This window comes from Maniola jurtina, chromosome 27 (genome assembly GCF_905333055.1).
Source record: "Maniola jurtina chromosome 27, ilManJurt1.1, whole genome shotgun sequence".
Lineage (NCBI taxonomy): Eukaryota > Metazoa > Arthropoda > Insecta > Lepidoptera > Nymphalidae > Maniola > Maniola jurtina.
This window is the reverse complement of record NC_060055.1, coordinates 2,017,094-2,032,404: the sequence shown is the minus strand read 5'-3', so window position 1 is coordinate 2,032,404 and position 15,311 is coordinate 2,017,094. Positions and strand designations below refer to the sequence as shown.

The 15,311-nt window shown below is 36.1% G+C and overlaps 2 protein-coding genes across 5 annotated transcripts in view; one reads left to right on the top strand and one right to left on the bottom strand.

Moving 5' to 3' along the window:
• LOC123879236 (WD repeat-containing protein 7) overlaps nucleotides 1-11,964 on the bottom strand; it is a 150,080-nt gene extending 138,116 nt beyond the window's left edge. For 2 of the 4 annotated variants that reach the window (XM_045926856.1, XM_045926858.1), the window contains exons 1-10: nucleotides 11,778-11,964; nucleotides 10,047-10,285; nucleotides 9,212-9,325; nucleotides 8,414-8,557; nucleotides 7,686-7,751; nucleotides 6,808-6,970; nucleotides 6,137-6,269; nucleotides 4,581-4,607; nucleotides 2,018-2,108; nucleotides 868-1,015 (exon numbers count right to left, since the gene is read on the bottom strand). In XM_045926856.1, coding sequence (XP_045782812.1) covers nucleotides 868-1,015; nucleotides 2,018-2,108; nucleotides 4,581-4,607; nucleotides 6,137-6,269; nucleotides 6,808-6,970; nucleotides 7,686-7,751; nucleotides 8,414-8,557; nucleotides 9,212-9,325; nucleotides 10,047-10,280 — 1,120 coding nt within the window. In that variant the 5' untranslated portion in view covers nucleotides 10,281-10,285; nucleotides 11,778-11,964. The remainder of the gene's footprint in view (nucleotides 1-867; nucleotides 1,016-2,017; nucleotides 2,109-4,580; nucleotides 4,608-6,136; nucleotides 6,270-6,807; nucleotides 6,971-7,685; nucleotides 7,752-8,413; nucleotides 8,558-9,211; nucleotides 9,326-10,046; nucleotides 10,286-11,777) is intronic. The other 2 variants (XM_045926857.1, XM_045926859.1) reach the window with 1 other exon arrangement.
• Nucleotides 11,965-12,487: 523 nt separating this feature from the next.
• Nucleotides 12,488-15,042, top strand: LOC123879242 (coiled-coil domain-containing protein 13). The gene is made up of 4 exons (XM_045926872.1): nucleotides 12,488-12,762; nucleotides 13,124-13,750; nucleotides 13,850-14,068; nucleotides 14,211-15,042. Exons 1-4 carry the CDS (start codon nucleotides 12,547-12,549, stop codon nucleotides 15,000-15,002), a joined length of 1,854 nt encoding a protein of 617 aa, XP_045782828.1. The 5' UTR covers nucleotides 12,488-12,546; the 3' UTR covers nucleotides 15,003-15,042.
• The last annotated feature ends 269 nt before the right edge of the window (nucleotides 15,043-15,311 follow it).

Sequence of the window (15,311 nt, the reverse complement as noted above, 5' to 3'; positions counted from 1 at the left end):
TTCCGGGATATGTATTATAGAAGCAGGCGTTATTTTGCGGAAGTCCATGATATACAAGGAACCAAAAGCTTAATTTGCTATAATCCGCCAACCAACGAAATCTGTATGGTGCAACATGCAGCATGCGACATGCACCGTCCGCCCTCCCACTTGATACTTTGCAATTAAGCATTGTAAGGTCTACATCTCCTGAGGATGCTCCGGTGTCGGGGCGAAACGCGCGTCGAGTGGTGTTGGGATTTGTGTGGTGCTGCATGGTGGTGGTGCGTGTGGCTTGCTTGGTGTCTGGCTTTTCCTGCATGTTTATCAGTGGGAGGGCGGGCGGTGCATGTCGATTGTCGCATGCTGCATGTTGCACCATACAGATATCGTTGGTTGGCGGATTATAGCAAATTAAGCTTTTGGTTCCTTGTATTTCCGGGATATACATACGGGATACACTTTGTCTTACCTAAAAATAACAAGTGTAAATTAAAAATTTATAACACCCCCGACAAGTGAAGGTTACAGTAATAACTAGAAAAGAGCTGATAACTTTCAAACGGCTGAACCGATTTTCTTGAATTATGGCTAAGAACACTCTCAATCAAGCCACCTTTCAAACAAAAAAAACTAAATTAAAATCGGTTCATTAGTTTAGGAGCTACGATGCCATAGACAGATACACAGATACACACGTCAAACTTATAACACCCCTCTTTTTGGGTCGGGGGTTAAAAAGAGCAACCGCCGAGTTTCTTGCTGTTTCTTCTTGATAGGAAAGGCATTCCGAACCAGTGGTAGATGCTCTTAACGATTCAAAAGTACTTGTAAAAGTCTAATTGAATAAAAATATTTTGAATTTGAACCTAGTAAAGAATAACTTACAAGTGGTCTGGCCGGTTTGAGGCAAAACCGCATCATCTACGTTCCAGAGTGAAACCACTCCATGTGAATCTCCCCTTAGCAATAATCTTCTCTGTTTTCCTCCCACTGAAGTTAGTATGAAGCGCATAGCAGGCGGACAAGACAGCAGCTGAAAAAAAATGTTTTTTTTCTCTCTTGTCTGGCTTTACAAAGATTAGCCAATGTCAAGTTTGTAGTTATTTGTAACAAGTTAGTTAAACTATACAAGTATGGACCCCGTCTGTGCCGGCGCTCGCCGACACACGCACGGCACCCCCTTAGAGCGCTTTCCAGTCAGTTTAAAAAAAAAACACTCCAAAAAGGCAGAGCACACCCGCCAGCTAACACCAACACAGACGAAGTCCAAAAAAAATGTTAATCTGTTGAGTCAATTAATTTTTTAGAATTCCGTAACTCAAAAGGAAAAAAGGAACCCTTATAGGATCACTTTGTTGTCTGTCTGTTTGTCGTGTCTACCAAAAACCCTATATGATACTTCCCGTTGGCCTAGAATCATGAAATTTAGCAGGTAGGTCTTATAGCATAAGTAAAGGAAAAAATCCGAAAACAGCAAATTTGTGGTTACATTTAAAAAAAAAAATTAAAATGTGTTCACGACAGATAGACAACAAAGTGATCATATAAAGGTTCCTTTTTTCCTTTTGAGATACGGAACCCTAAAAATAATAATAAGTACAAGATACCTTAACAAAACAGCTTTGTCTTCTCTAGTACATTTGGTAGCAACATATGAATAATACCGTACTAAATACGCTCGACTCATTTGTTAAAGGCTGACTGATTTCCTAACTATACTAAGCCTAGTGGCGCGCAGCTCATAGAGACATAAGCTGCTTAGCCAAGAAATAGTTACCTTATTTGAAATAGCTCAATAACTATCCTTTATGACTCGCCAGTAAGCGGGTACCTTCCTAACTACTGCTTCTTCTGCCTTTAAACTCGGTGCACGCCACTGACTAAGCCAGGATATTCGCGTCATCATTCCTTTCCGAATTATTGTAATTATAACGTCCTTTTTGCCTATGACAACTGTTCTTTTCAAACAGTCCAGCAATTTACGAGTAATGTACAGACAAATAAACACACATTTTATGATAGTAGAGCCGCAAACCTTATTATCCGGATGAGCAAGTATGCCAAACAGCGTAGGGCTGTCATGATCCACGGAAGGACCGTGGAAGCCCTTGTGATCTGGCACAGAACTGCAATAAAAATATATACTGACAACCCTAACATTTTAACTGTATGACACACACAGATAAAAAAACTTGTCTTCTACGGCGGCTCAATCATGCCTTCTCACTTGCACATTATACCTGTGCATATAGCGAGCGAGTGAGCGGGCATGATAAGCTCTGTTAAGAAGACATTCACATTATTGTCGCGGGTTAAAGAACAGAAAAAACTATTTACAGTAACAAATAATTTTATTGTGATGGACAGACACACAGTTATCCAATTTAAGGGACTATATTCGTGTGCCTAGTATGAGATTCAAATCTCACCGACGGCGATGATATAATTCGAGCGTCAAAGCAGGTCCGGATTAAAGTAAAATGGACCTAAACGGCATTGTTTTAAAGCTCAAGCGAAACTAAAATCGGCAGTACTGAATTTTCGATTTTAAACCAGTACCTTTAGGATCATTTTAGTCTGACGTTACTGTGTTTCGACGCTCGAATTCCACCAACGTTGGTGAGATCTAAAATCTCATGCTAAGGCTTCAGAAAGGATATGTATCTATTTCGTCAAATTACTATGCAATACGCTATAATTCGATAACTTAAATAAATAAAATAAATCTTTATTATCTTAGCAGAACATTATTTACAGACTTCGGTGTGAGGCCCTGCCTCCTGATGAAGTGAAAAATGTGTTTCAGGAGGCACTAGAAAACAAACGTCTCAATAAATAGAAAAATGTACGTAACTTTTGTTATTTGAGAGCTTTTATTGTGCACATGAGAAATTTGACGAACTAAATACTTATATTAAAATATTTTTTGCAAAATTTTTGTATAATGCAAGTCGGGCCGAGTCTCAATTCGTCGCATTTTACATCCCAAACGTACACATAGTGTTAATTATTGTTATCAAACAAAATCAAAAGATGGATTTTCAGTATGATGTGCTATACGCAACTAAACAATCTAGAAATCCAAAATATATAAAATAGGCTTTATTTATTTATTTATTTATTATTCTCAGGTACGCCCACAGCATGTTCACAAAACACTTAAAAAAAAGGCTTTATCATCTGATAAAGTATGTCTTACTAGTTGGCACGAGTAGAATTTTTGAAAAACGATGGAATTTCCACAAATCCCGAAACCGGTTTTTGTTTATTTTGAGAAGACAGCCCAAATTCCAATTTTCATGGATATAACTTGAAAAATGATGGACTTTCGAACAAACTGTCAGATTCTACTTAAAAGGGGTCTCTCCGTCACTAGCTCCATACAAACGTAGTTCCAATTTCATTTGAATATTAACCAACCAAAGTCCATGAAATTTTGCAGACATATTTTAGAAACTAATATCTATTTCTTCGGTTTTCCAGATTTCTGTTAACATATTCGGTTTCAAAGTTACGCGGTCTTAAAAATTCACATACAAATCTTTGAGCCCCTGTAATTTTAAAACTACATATTTTTAGGAAAATCTAAAACACCACAGGCACAGCTGATATTAGTTTCTAGAATATGTCTGCAAAATTTCATGGACTTTGGTTGCTTAATATTAAAATGAAATTGGAACTACGATTGTATGGAGTAAGTGACGGAGAGAGCCCTGTTAAATATGCATTGGAAGGAAAACTTTGGGAAAACCCCATTTTATATATTTATTGGAATGAATTGGCCAATTACAAAAAAAAAAAAAACACAAAACAGTTAGATACAATAAATGTGTAAAAAGACATATCGTCGGCAGAGTTTTACCTCAAGTGGCAGAGCTACCAAAATGAACGTTTTTTGTTTATTTCGTTCTTACCTTCAAACGTATTTACAGTCATAAAGTATCATTATGCTGGCAAGAGCCTAGAGCCTCGATAGCTCAACGGTTGAGGAGCGGACTGAATTCCGAAAGATCGGCGGTTCAAAACCCACCCGTTGCACTATTGTCGTACCCACTCCTGGCACAAGCTTTACGCTTAGTAGGAGGGGGGGGGGGGGGGGGGGGGGAAAGGGGATAAATCGGGTCCTATATTCTTTTAAAACAAGTGTAAATTAAAAATTTATAACACCCCCGACAAGTGAAGATTACAATAACTATAAAAGAGCTGATAACTTTCAAACGGCTGAACCGATTTTCTTGGATTATAGCTAAGAACACTCTCGATCAAGCCACCTTTCAAACAAAAAAAAACAAAATTAAAATCGGTTCATTAGTTTAGGAGCTACGATGCCACAGAAAGATACACAGATACACACGTCAAATTTATAACACCCCTCTTTTTGGGTCGGGGGTTAAAAACTGATAGCCATACACCGTCAAGTGTGCATTACATCATGCACATTGATCAGCCACATAATGTCAAGTTTACTGGACGCCGCTTCAAGTCAGTCTACTTCTAATCGATTGCGAAGTCATACTAAGGCTACTAAAATCGAACCTATACACTAAATGAAGCTACAAACAGAATAACAATAACGAAATTAACAAACAGGTTCTGACCTACTTATAGCTCGTCCACGCAGTTTGCTATAAAAGAAACGGTTCATTTAGCCATAGAACTTTCTAGAAACACAGCTAAACCTAGATCTAGCAAGAAATCATTTTGCGGTCATTTTTAGTCAATATTTTTAAATTATTAGAGACGTCGCGTACCCGCGGAGTGGAATGGAGCCAAGTCTTTTTTGGTATCAATATGAATTCAGCTTTAGAAACGCTAACTTACGGTAGAAATTGGTTTAAAAAAATACAACACGGAGTAGACTCAAACGATGCGCGAATTACGTATTCCGTTGACATTATCATGAAAACCCATGCCCTGTCAGAGGAATTATATACTACAACTTTCTTGAGGAATTCGCCGACTCAACACTATTCCAATCTTTAAAATAGATTAGGAATAGATTCTACATTATAGTAGCAGGGAATCACATCACACTATCACACTTCATACTAATAATATTAAAGGCGAAAGTTTGTGTGTATGTGTGTGTTTGTTACTGTTTCACGCAATAACTACTGAACGGATTTGGCTGAAATTTGGAAATATCCTGGATTAGCACATCGGCTACTTTTTATCCCAGAAAATCAAAGAGTTCCTACGGGATTTCGAAAAACCTAAATTCACGCGGACGAAGTCGCGGGCGTCAGCGAGTAAGCTATAAAAACTAAAGGTTAAGTTGATAAGATTGTTATTAGATTGGATTAAAGTACAGTGGCCAACATTTGTCACATTGGTTAAACTAGTTTACCGAAGTTGAGAATAAAATTAGTTAACAAAAAGCTTTCGTCTCTTTCCGTCCACCTTGAAAGTTGCCGCTTACGTAACTCGCGGCGCTCAAAAAAAAAGCTCTACTCCAGTCCGCCGGTGTGCGCCGCGCATTAGGCTCAAGGCAAATTACGACAGAGCCAAAGCTAAGCGACGCGTTTTTTTAAATGTTTGAAACCTCTGCTCTACATAATACAATACGTGTGAAACAAAAAAGCGATTTTTTGCTTGCATTAACTTCACACACGAAAGGATATGGAAACCCTTCACATTATTACGAAAATCTCTACCATTACGTGGTTGATGGCAGAGTGTATGACCCTCAATAATGAGGAAAACCACGCAGAGGGAATGGAGATAAAATTCAGTTCACGTGTCGCGTCGCTTCCACTCTCCGGCAATATGCCTTAACCCTTACAATACAACACATACAAAACCCGACATTTTGTTAAAGTGAGCAAAACTGAACTAAACGTAGGCATTTAGTGCTCAGATGATTGACTAATGTTAAAAAAATATTAATGAAATCTGTGTTACAATTTTGAAAAATTTACACCTGTATTCACAAACGTTACTATGAGGTCTCATAGTGCGCTCGGACGCACAGTGTTGGTTCCACCAATCAGATTATTGTATCACGTCAATTTACAATGATCTGATTGGTGGAACCTACACTATGCGTTCGAGCGCACTGTGAAACCTCATAGTAATGATTGTGAATACGGCCGTTAGTTAATGGATTAGCCATATTGTTGTATGAATTGAATATGTTTTATAAATGGCAACTTACTTGGCGGGCAGTTTATAAAGGTACCCCTTTCCTTCAGTGGACCATACAAGAATTTTGTCTGGTGCCAAAAAGTCGCCGGACATCCAACGTTCGCCAGACGGAGCCTGGATCGAGCATAGGACGGAGAAATCCCCTGAAAAATTTGTTATTTACAACTCCTGAAATAACAGTTTACATACATCCATATATTGAAACATCAACTTTCAAGACAGCTATGAAAGAGCTACAAACAAACTTAATGGGAGTGTGTTTATATAGTGTGTGTATGCGTGCATATGTGTGTGTGTGTGTGTGTATGTGTGTGTGTACAGTAGCGTGCAGGCAATAAATAGGTACCTAACTAAATAATACTTACCATGGCTTCAAACCTTGTGCACGCACTCTGTATGTGTTTGTGTATGTGTGGTGCGTGGGTGTGTGTGACAGCGTGTGCGTGTGTGTTTGTGAATAACTAACTCAAAAACAAAAACACTACTATTTTACTAGTAATATAAGGTGATCTTTAAGGAAGCTTAAAGGCTTTAAATCTTTGATTTTTCAAGATTTGTAAGCTAGAGAAGTGTAATATCAAAGAGAGAGGGGGGAGGAGGAGAGAGAGTGAAGGAGATGGAGAGAAAGGAAGGGTGGGAGAGGGAGATGGAAAGATAGTATGCAGTTATTATAGATCTTACCCGCGTCATATATCTGGCAGTATTTGGCGCAAACGATGAGGACCGTGCGTTGGTTGTAAGCGCAACAGTTGAGCGACAGTGCATTGAGACACCGTATCTGTTTGGATTCGTTCTCGTATATCGGCTCCGATTGCTTGTTTTCGTGGCCGAGTAGGGACCAGACCTAAATGTAACAAAAAAAATTAAATATACATATTTGCCTTGATTTTGATGATTTTCTGTAAGCTTAATTTAGAGTATCTGCATCTTTTTCTTTTAATATTGCTAAAAAGGGACGGAAAATGAATCTTGAATTAAAGACTCTAAATCTTAGTGTTACTCTATTCATAACAATACACATATCAAGCATCATCAAATGTGTCAAAAGAATGACCTCAAAATGGAAAAAAATAAAAAATACGCTGTTCTCATATAGAGCCTCGATGGCTCAACGGTTGAGGAGCGGACTGAATTCCGAAAGTTCGCCGGTTCAAACCCCACCCAATGCATTATTGTCGTACCCACTCCTGGCACAAGCTTTACACTTAATTGGAGGGGAAAGGGGAGTATTAGTCATGATTAGCATAGCTAATATTCTTTAAAAAAAAAATAGAGTGGTGGCCACGTTAACTAGTTTTTATTATTGAAACTACTTAAGAAGCCTTAATAAATGCCTTAAAAATAAATCTTTGCCTGTTCACGATCGGCTCAATGTTGCATGGGGACTGGGCAAACCCCTTTAAGAGGCAAGCGACGGGTCTGCGCGCGAAATTCAAATTTTATTTGGTTTTTAGCAATTTGTAAACTAATACGACAAAGTAGGCTAATATTTGAATTTCGCGCGCCGACCCGTCGCGTCCACTTTAAACAGTATGCTCAAGACTGGCACCGAAACATACCTTCACTGTACCAGTTATAGAAATCGCAAGAACAACATCGTCCTTTCTTGAAGATGGCCGTAGCACCTGAAATTAAAACGGCATTACATTCAATTTCTATTTTCCCCCCAAATTACTGCAAATAGGTACTAAAACTTGTGTGATGTGTGTTTGTTTTGAAAGTGATAGTGATATTTTAATTTATAACAGAAAATCTTTAGTAGAAACTGTTTCTTTTTTTCTTGAACCTTTCTCTTTAGGAATTAAATTATACATTACATTAGGAACACAAATTTTTCTCTTTCTGGTGTTTTTTTTTTTTTGTTTAGATTTAAATAATATTTTATAGTTACTAAGACCCTTATTTGCGCCCAATCAGAGTAACAAGATTGTGGTTACATTTTGTATTCGAAAGAATTAGCTGAGTTCAAATTGAGCCTTTTTTTGACACAACATATTTTAGACACTGATTAAGTTAAGTTAGATTTATATTTAAAAAAGCATGGATTTGACTCGCTCCAGCAATGCGCGGGTCTGCAATTGCTTGTATAGTATAGAATATTATTGTAAATTGAACAATTGAAAAGAGCAACCGCCGAGTTTCTTGCTGGTTCTTCTCGGTAGGAACGGCATTCCGAACCAGTGGTAAATTATTTGACGATTCAAAAGCACTTGTAAAAATTTATTTGAATAAAAATCTATTCTATTCTATTCTATTCTATTGGATATTTCACTTTTATAAAACTCACGTGCAAAGCAGATATCCAGTCTGGGTTCATTTTAGAACTCAAAGAAAAGAGTATTTCCAAAGAGAAGGGGTCCATGATCAGTATTTCAGCATAATAGCCATTGCAGAAGAGACGTAGATCATCACTGTTGCACATGTGGTATGCCTGAAAGTTAATTTTTTTTTTTTTTTTAATTAACTATCAAATATTGAACGTTTTACAAATGCTTTTAACACAACAAAAAAACCACTAAGGTTTAGTATTGTTGCTTATCATTCCGTCCATTAATCGATTTTGGGTATAGTGCTCCCATAAATAATATATACATTATTTATAGAAGCACTAGGGAACGTTACAAGATAATACTTTGTTATATTTAATTTTTCAAAAATGGGAATTGTTAATATTTGTTTTGAAAGTATGATTTTAACTTGTGTTTAAAGTTAAATTCGGTAAGTCCTGACCTAAAAGTATTATCTAAACTATTTATATCTTAAAGATTGGTTAAGACTATTTTCTCTTGAAGAAACTCATTATAAATTCATGTTATCATTGATGTATGTGAAGAATAATAATGGACCACTAATATTGCCTTGATGAGCACCAAATCTTCTTTTGACCCTGACCGCGTATAATCATGCTTAGTATAGGGCACCCTTCAGCACAATGGTCCGACAATTTAAACTTTGAAGAGGCTGGTGGCAAGTGGCTGGATGAGGAAGGCTGAGGATCAGTTGTGGTGGCGCTCATTAGGGAAGACCTATGTCCAACATAGACCTCCACAGGTTGACAATGTTGAGAAAGATGAAGGCAACATACCTGTATATTGGTATGGACTTGTGTGAGCTTCACACTCTCCCTGCACTTTCCATCAACTAGATCCCAAGTGCACATCTCTCCGGCCTCTGAAGAACTCACTATGAAGTTATTGTCCTGAAACCAAATTAACACTTAGGTTTCTTTCATTGATGACAGGTTTTATTGATCTCATCTAAACCTTGTAGCATTCAGTAACCAGGTTCTTCTGGTATCTCTAGAAGTACAATGAGGATAATATGCAATGTGTATTCTCTTCACAGAACTGCTGATACTATGTAGCTGACATAGCTATAAATGGTCTAACAAACCTAGATAATTTAGCTAGCCTATTTAGCCTATCTGACCTGACTAATCTAACTTACCTGACTACCCTAATTGACCTAACTAATCTAACCATCCTGACTTATCTAACTTTAATCTGGCTATAATCTAATTCACCTAACAGGCCTAACTAATTGAACTAATCTGACTATAATCTAACTTATCTGAGTGACCTAACTAATTGAACTAATCTGACTATAATCTAACTTATCTGAGTGACCTAACTAATTGAACTAATCTGACTATAATCTAACTTATCTGAGTGACCTAACTAATTGAACTAATCCGATTATAATCTAACCATCCTGTTTTATATTACTTTTACCTGACTATAATCTAACTTACCCAACTAATTGAACTAATCTGACTATAATTTAACTTACCTAACTATTCTAAATTACCTAACTAATGTAACTTACCTAACTAATCTAACTTAGGTACCTAAAAATACAAATGCTCAACAGCACGCGTCGACAGCATCGGGCACGGCGAAAACTGACGTCTTAACTCTTACCTGTATAATAGAAGCTCTCGAGAGACAAGTGACTGGCGCAGTGTGTCCCACAAGCAGACACCTAGGGGTCATCTTCAGGGTCTCTGGTTCCACTTGCCAGATACATATCTGACCGTCATAGCAACCAGTGACCAATGTCTTTTGGTCTCTTGATAGGTACACTGAGGATATGCAGTGTGTTGGTGCATGCTTGCCCCATAGTACCACGGGTACTATGAGGTTTGTGCCTGGCATGGTTACTGAAAAAAATTGGGAAATAATTTTATGTTTGATGTTTGCTAATTAAGTACAAGTATTATTTGAAGTTAGCTTATTTTATTAAATCCTTACTAATATTGTAAATGCGAAAGTAACTCTGTCTGTCTGTGTGTTACAAAATTAGATTAAACTACTAAACCGATTTTAATGAAAAATACAGAGATAGTCAGAGCCTGAGAAAGGACATTGGCTTTTAAATGTCAAAAAGGGCTGTAAGGGGTTGAAATAGGGGATGAAAGTTACTATGAAAATTATGTAATTTTTAAAGCTAGAAGCTTGAATCTTACGTTTTAGGTTTTCAATTAGATATAAATGAATATGACATTCAAAGTTTGTAAAAAATTTACTCTAAAGGGGGTAAAAATAGGGGATGAACGTTTTTTGTGATGACATCGGCAAAAAAGCCTACTGCTCAGAAAATAAAAATATAGAGGAAATAAGCTACTTGCAATTAAATAATGTATGTATGTGTTTTATTTGCAAAATAATTGGCATAAAAATTAAATGTGCTGCTGAAAGCAGAAAGTCACTATCTCACGCGGACAAAGTTAGGGGCACAGCTAGTGTTACAATAAAACCTATAGCTAGCTATCTAGTAGGACTTTGTCTGTGTTGGTGTTAGCTGGCGGGCGTGCTCTGCCTTTTTGGAGTGTTTTTTTTTTTGTTAAAACTGACTGGAAAGCGCTCTAAGGGGCTGCCGTGCGTATGTCGGCGAGCACCGGCACAAATGGGGTCCATACTTGTATAGTTTAACTAACTTGTTACAAATAACTACAAACTTGACATTGGCTAATTTTTGTAAAGCCAGACGAGAGAGAAAAAAAGAAGCTTTCTAGTTATACAAATCATACTGTGTAGTTTGACAAGTATGTTATCATTACAATCACCTCTGATTGGCTGACACTCACTATTGACTGAAATACACTGCTGTAAGAATACCATAAGTTCAGCCAATCACAACAAGTAAGATTGTTGAAGAGTAATTGATTGAATGATTGGTAAATCTTATTAGCAATCAAGCTGCTGAATTTTATCATTTCTATACTATTATTGTTTTCAATAAGCCACCTTTTTTGGTTACAAAAAAAACCTTTCTTTTAGAGGGTCTTTTAAAGGTGTAATCCTTTGTAGTATAATATCCGAAATACAAGGATTTGTCTTCAAGAAACCAGAATGTAGCCAACTCTAATATTGAACACATAAATCTATAGTACAGATGTATGTGCTAGCAAATTAAAAAATAACTATAAGCTCTAATTACAAATCATTATGGACATCAGTTTTGAACATTCTAATTAGAATCTTTTATATAGAGAATAACTACAAATATCGCATGTATGGAATATAGATCATCTAGGCATTGATTTATAGCTCACAAATAACGTAATACACCGTGAAATCTATTTGTTTGAAGAACAAAACGATAAGAAATGAGCGTAAATGTTAGCAAGGACAAATTAATTTATAACTAACCTGAAACACAATGAAACTGTACAGGAGCTCGCTGCGATAAACTGCTGGTATTTGCGAACCCGTATACGGGATTTCGGTAAGGAGAATTGATGTAGTTTTATGAAATTTAATGATTATTTTTTCACGCAATACGACCAAAATAATCAATGAAGATGACAGCCACATGACAGCTGACTGTCAACGTCAATGTCTTCATCAAGAACACAGACCACGAATCCGTAGAATCAAGAATACAGACAATAAAAAATGTAATATTGGTAGCAGTGAAAACTTAAGGTACAATTTCTGCATGCTACAACAAACATTGGTAGCATATATTTTATAGCTCGTAACATTTTACGGATACAAAATACGGTGAATCTCTTTATAAACTTAGTAACTAGGTACACTATAATAATCACACGACACGCGATATTACAAATCTTACATGATGAAAATATTGATATATTACGGTAACTTATTAAGTAGGTACCTAGTTAGGTATTGACTGATAGTCCTCACAAGTCACAATGTATCCGGATCATTCTTCATCGAAAACCCGGATATTCTTGAATAATATTATAGTGCATAATTTAAGGTTCCGAAATCCTACCCAATGATCCTACCACGCTATTAGAATCGCGCACCCTTCAAGCGGTGAAACCTCTTTTTCTATTAAAATTTTCAAAGATTCAAAGATAACCAATTGATTGACAGTTGAGACCGAAAGTCACCGAGGAACTTTGATGGCTTTGCAATTTTATTGTAATGGAAATAGAATTCACTAAAAATGGCAACCAAACCTCTAAAGGCAACTTCTAATTTAAAAATGAAATCTAAAGGCAATAATATAAAAGAGGAGAAAGAGAAAGTAATGGAATTGGCTGCGAAAATTGATGAAACTGACGAAATGAAATTGAAAATGTTAGCCGGGTTAAATAAACCGGATCCGGATGATGCTATTTATCCAGCAGAGCTGAATGCTCATTTAATTGAACAACTAAAGGTAGATATATTAGTTTCCCAACTAGCGTTCTTTTAATATTATTAATTTGCAAGTAACGGGATTTGAACCTGTATCCCTCTGAAGTATTATATCACCGGCCCAGTACTGAGCACAAATCTCCTCTCAGAATAAGAAGGGTTTAGGCGATTTCCCTAGTTTCTCTGAATATTACAATAGAAGATTTTTTTCCAAAAATGAAGTCCAACATCGATGTTGGTATAATTTCTTTGTAACTTATCAAAATAAAATATCCACGTTGTTAATGAATGTTAAAGTAAACTTCAATAAAATTAACTTTGACATTAGCTAATAGAATACTGATAGACAATACCACCATAAACTAATTAATTTGTTAATTTAGATAATGACGAGTGAAAATAACGAATTGCGTAAATGCGTATTTACGAAAGATGAAGTAATTAAGGAACTGAATAAGACGATCACAGTTCTTAACCAACGAATTCGTGATATCATTTCTGGCTCTGGACCCGCGATATCATCAAAATCTGCGGGTGTTATAAGCGCCAAAATCGCGGGACTGTGCAAACAAAACCGACACTTAATTGCCGAAATAGAGAGTTACAAGACTAAAAACGCATCACTTGAGAGAAAAATAATGCAACTGGATCTTTTAAATAAGGAAAATGAAAAACTGGAAGCATGCCTTTGCAAAGAAGAACCAGTTGATATAAACTCTGATGAACTGAAGGATTTGAACAACAAACTTTCTGTTGTCAATAAAAAGTTATATGAGAGTAAAAACAAAAATCTTGAATTGAAGAATGATATCCTAATAGCAACAAAAATTTTACAACAAGAGCTTGGTGACAAATTCACAAATATCAAAGATTTACAAAATGATATTGCAGGTTGGAAAGGTAGAGCACAGCAAATTGTTCTTTTGCAAGCAAAAGTTAGTGAGCTTGAAGAAAAACTTAACGGAAAGCAAAAAGACCCAGCGCAAATGAAGTGGAAGGATCAAAATCAAGTAGGGGTCTCAAAAATCGAAACAATTTTAATAACACAGTCTGAAGTTAATTAAGTCAAAAACTTTAATACATTCACAATAATTTCTATGTAATTTCAGCTTATACGTGAATTAGAAATGAAAAGAAAAAAAGAAGCAGATCAAGCCTTGAAAGATTTGGAGCTACTAAAAGAAGAGAATCAGGAATTGAAAAAGAAATTAGACGGCGCTCGTTGTAGAATAAGAAATCTCGAATGCGATGCCACACTCATAAGGCAGAAAATGCAAACATTTGTTGAGAAGAGTAATCATGACGATCTTCTTATAAATGAACAAAGGGTAAGTTGAATACGTGTGAAATTGAAACAGCTTTGTACTTTATTCATGATTGACAATCAATGTCTACAATAGCACCCATTTGACTATGATTTACTCATTCAAAATAAGGATCTAGTAAATCTATCAATCAATGTTTTTTCAGAATCAAATAAAAAATTTGGAAATTTATTATCAAGAAATCCTCAGAGAAAATACAGCCAAAATGAATAAAATGAATAGTGAAGTTTGTGAATATAAAAAACTTATCAAAAACACCGATGCCAAAATTGACGCTTTAAGACAGCAAGCTTCGGAAAAGATGACAAAGATAGAAGAGTTGAGAGCCCAGCTTTTGAGATATGAGGAATGCTCATTGCAAAGTGTGTTTTTTACTCCAATGAAGACAGCAACTGATAACGAAATCAAGAAATTATCAGAATTAGTAATTACGTTGAATGAGAGATTAGATGCTGAACGTCATAAATGGGAAGAGTTAGATTCATCGCATAGAAAAGTTAAAGAAAGAAAGAAGCGACTAGAAAAGCGCTTAGCAGCACTGGAAGATGAATTGAAAGTTTTGAAAGAAACTTGTAAAAGAGGGTCAAAAGCATCAAAAACTGGACTAGTCAGGGATCAGAATTTCTACAATGATCTACTTGGAGCAAATTCTGTAACGAAAAAACCTTCGTTTACGTCTGCAATTGAAAAACCAAGTACTACATCGTCGGAAACTGCTACTGGTGAAGGGTGCGAAAATTTAGAGAAAGATGAACTTAAATACAAGCTAGAACTAGCGGAAGAAAAGCTTAAAATAATGGAAGACAAATTAAAAATGATTGAAGAAGAAAAACAAGACGATTATAACAATTTGACAGAAATGATACAGACTTCGAAAAAACTTTTCAATGAAGCTTTAGCGGTTTTAAGACGTGACAAATGCCAGTGTTTTTCGTAACTTTAAATTGAATTAGGTCTGTATCTCATTAAATTATTTGATATAACTTATGATTTTATCACATCACTAAAGTTTAAACTATGATAATTATTAATATAGTATATATAGCATTTATCTCAGCCAAGTGCACTTGTGTGGCACTAATACTATCTATGTGTGGCACTTGGCTGAAATGGTTCTTATGATGGATGTGAGTAGCGAGAGGATGGCCGCGACATTGAATTACTTGATTTTTACCTCTATTTCATATCCTCTTGTAACTAACAAAGAGTATTGGTAACTCACATCCTATTTTACAAGTTATCTGAG

Coding starts and splice junctions, on each gene's coding strand:
- LOC123879242 (XM_045926872.1), top strand. CDS start 12,547: ATGGCAACCAAACCTCTAAAGGCAACTTCTAATTTAAAAATGAAATCT. Junction 12,763..13,123: donor ATTTAATTGAACAACTAAAG/GTAGATATATTA, acceptor TTGTTAATTTAG/ATAATGACGAGTGAAAATAA. Junction 13,751..13,849: donor AGTGGAAGGATCAAAATCAA/GTAGGGGTCTCA, acceptor ATGTAATTTCAG/CTTATACGTGAATTAGAAAT.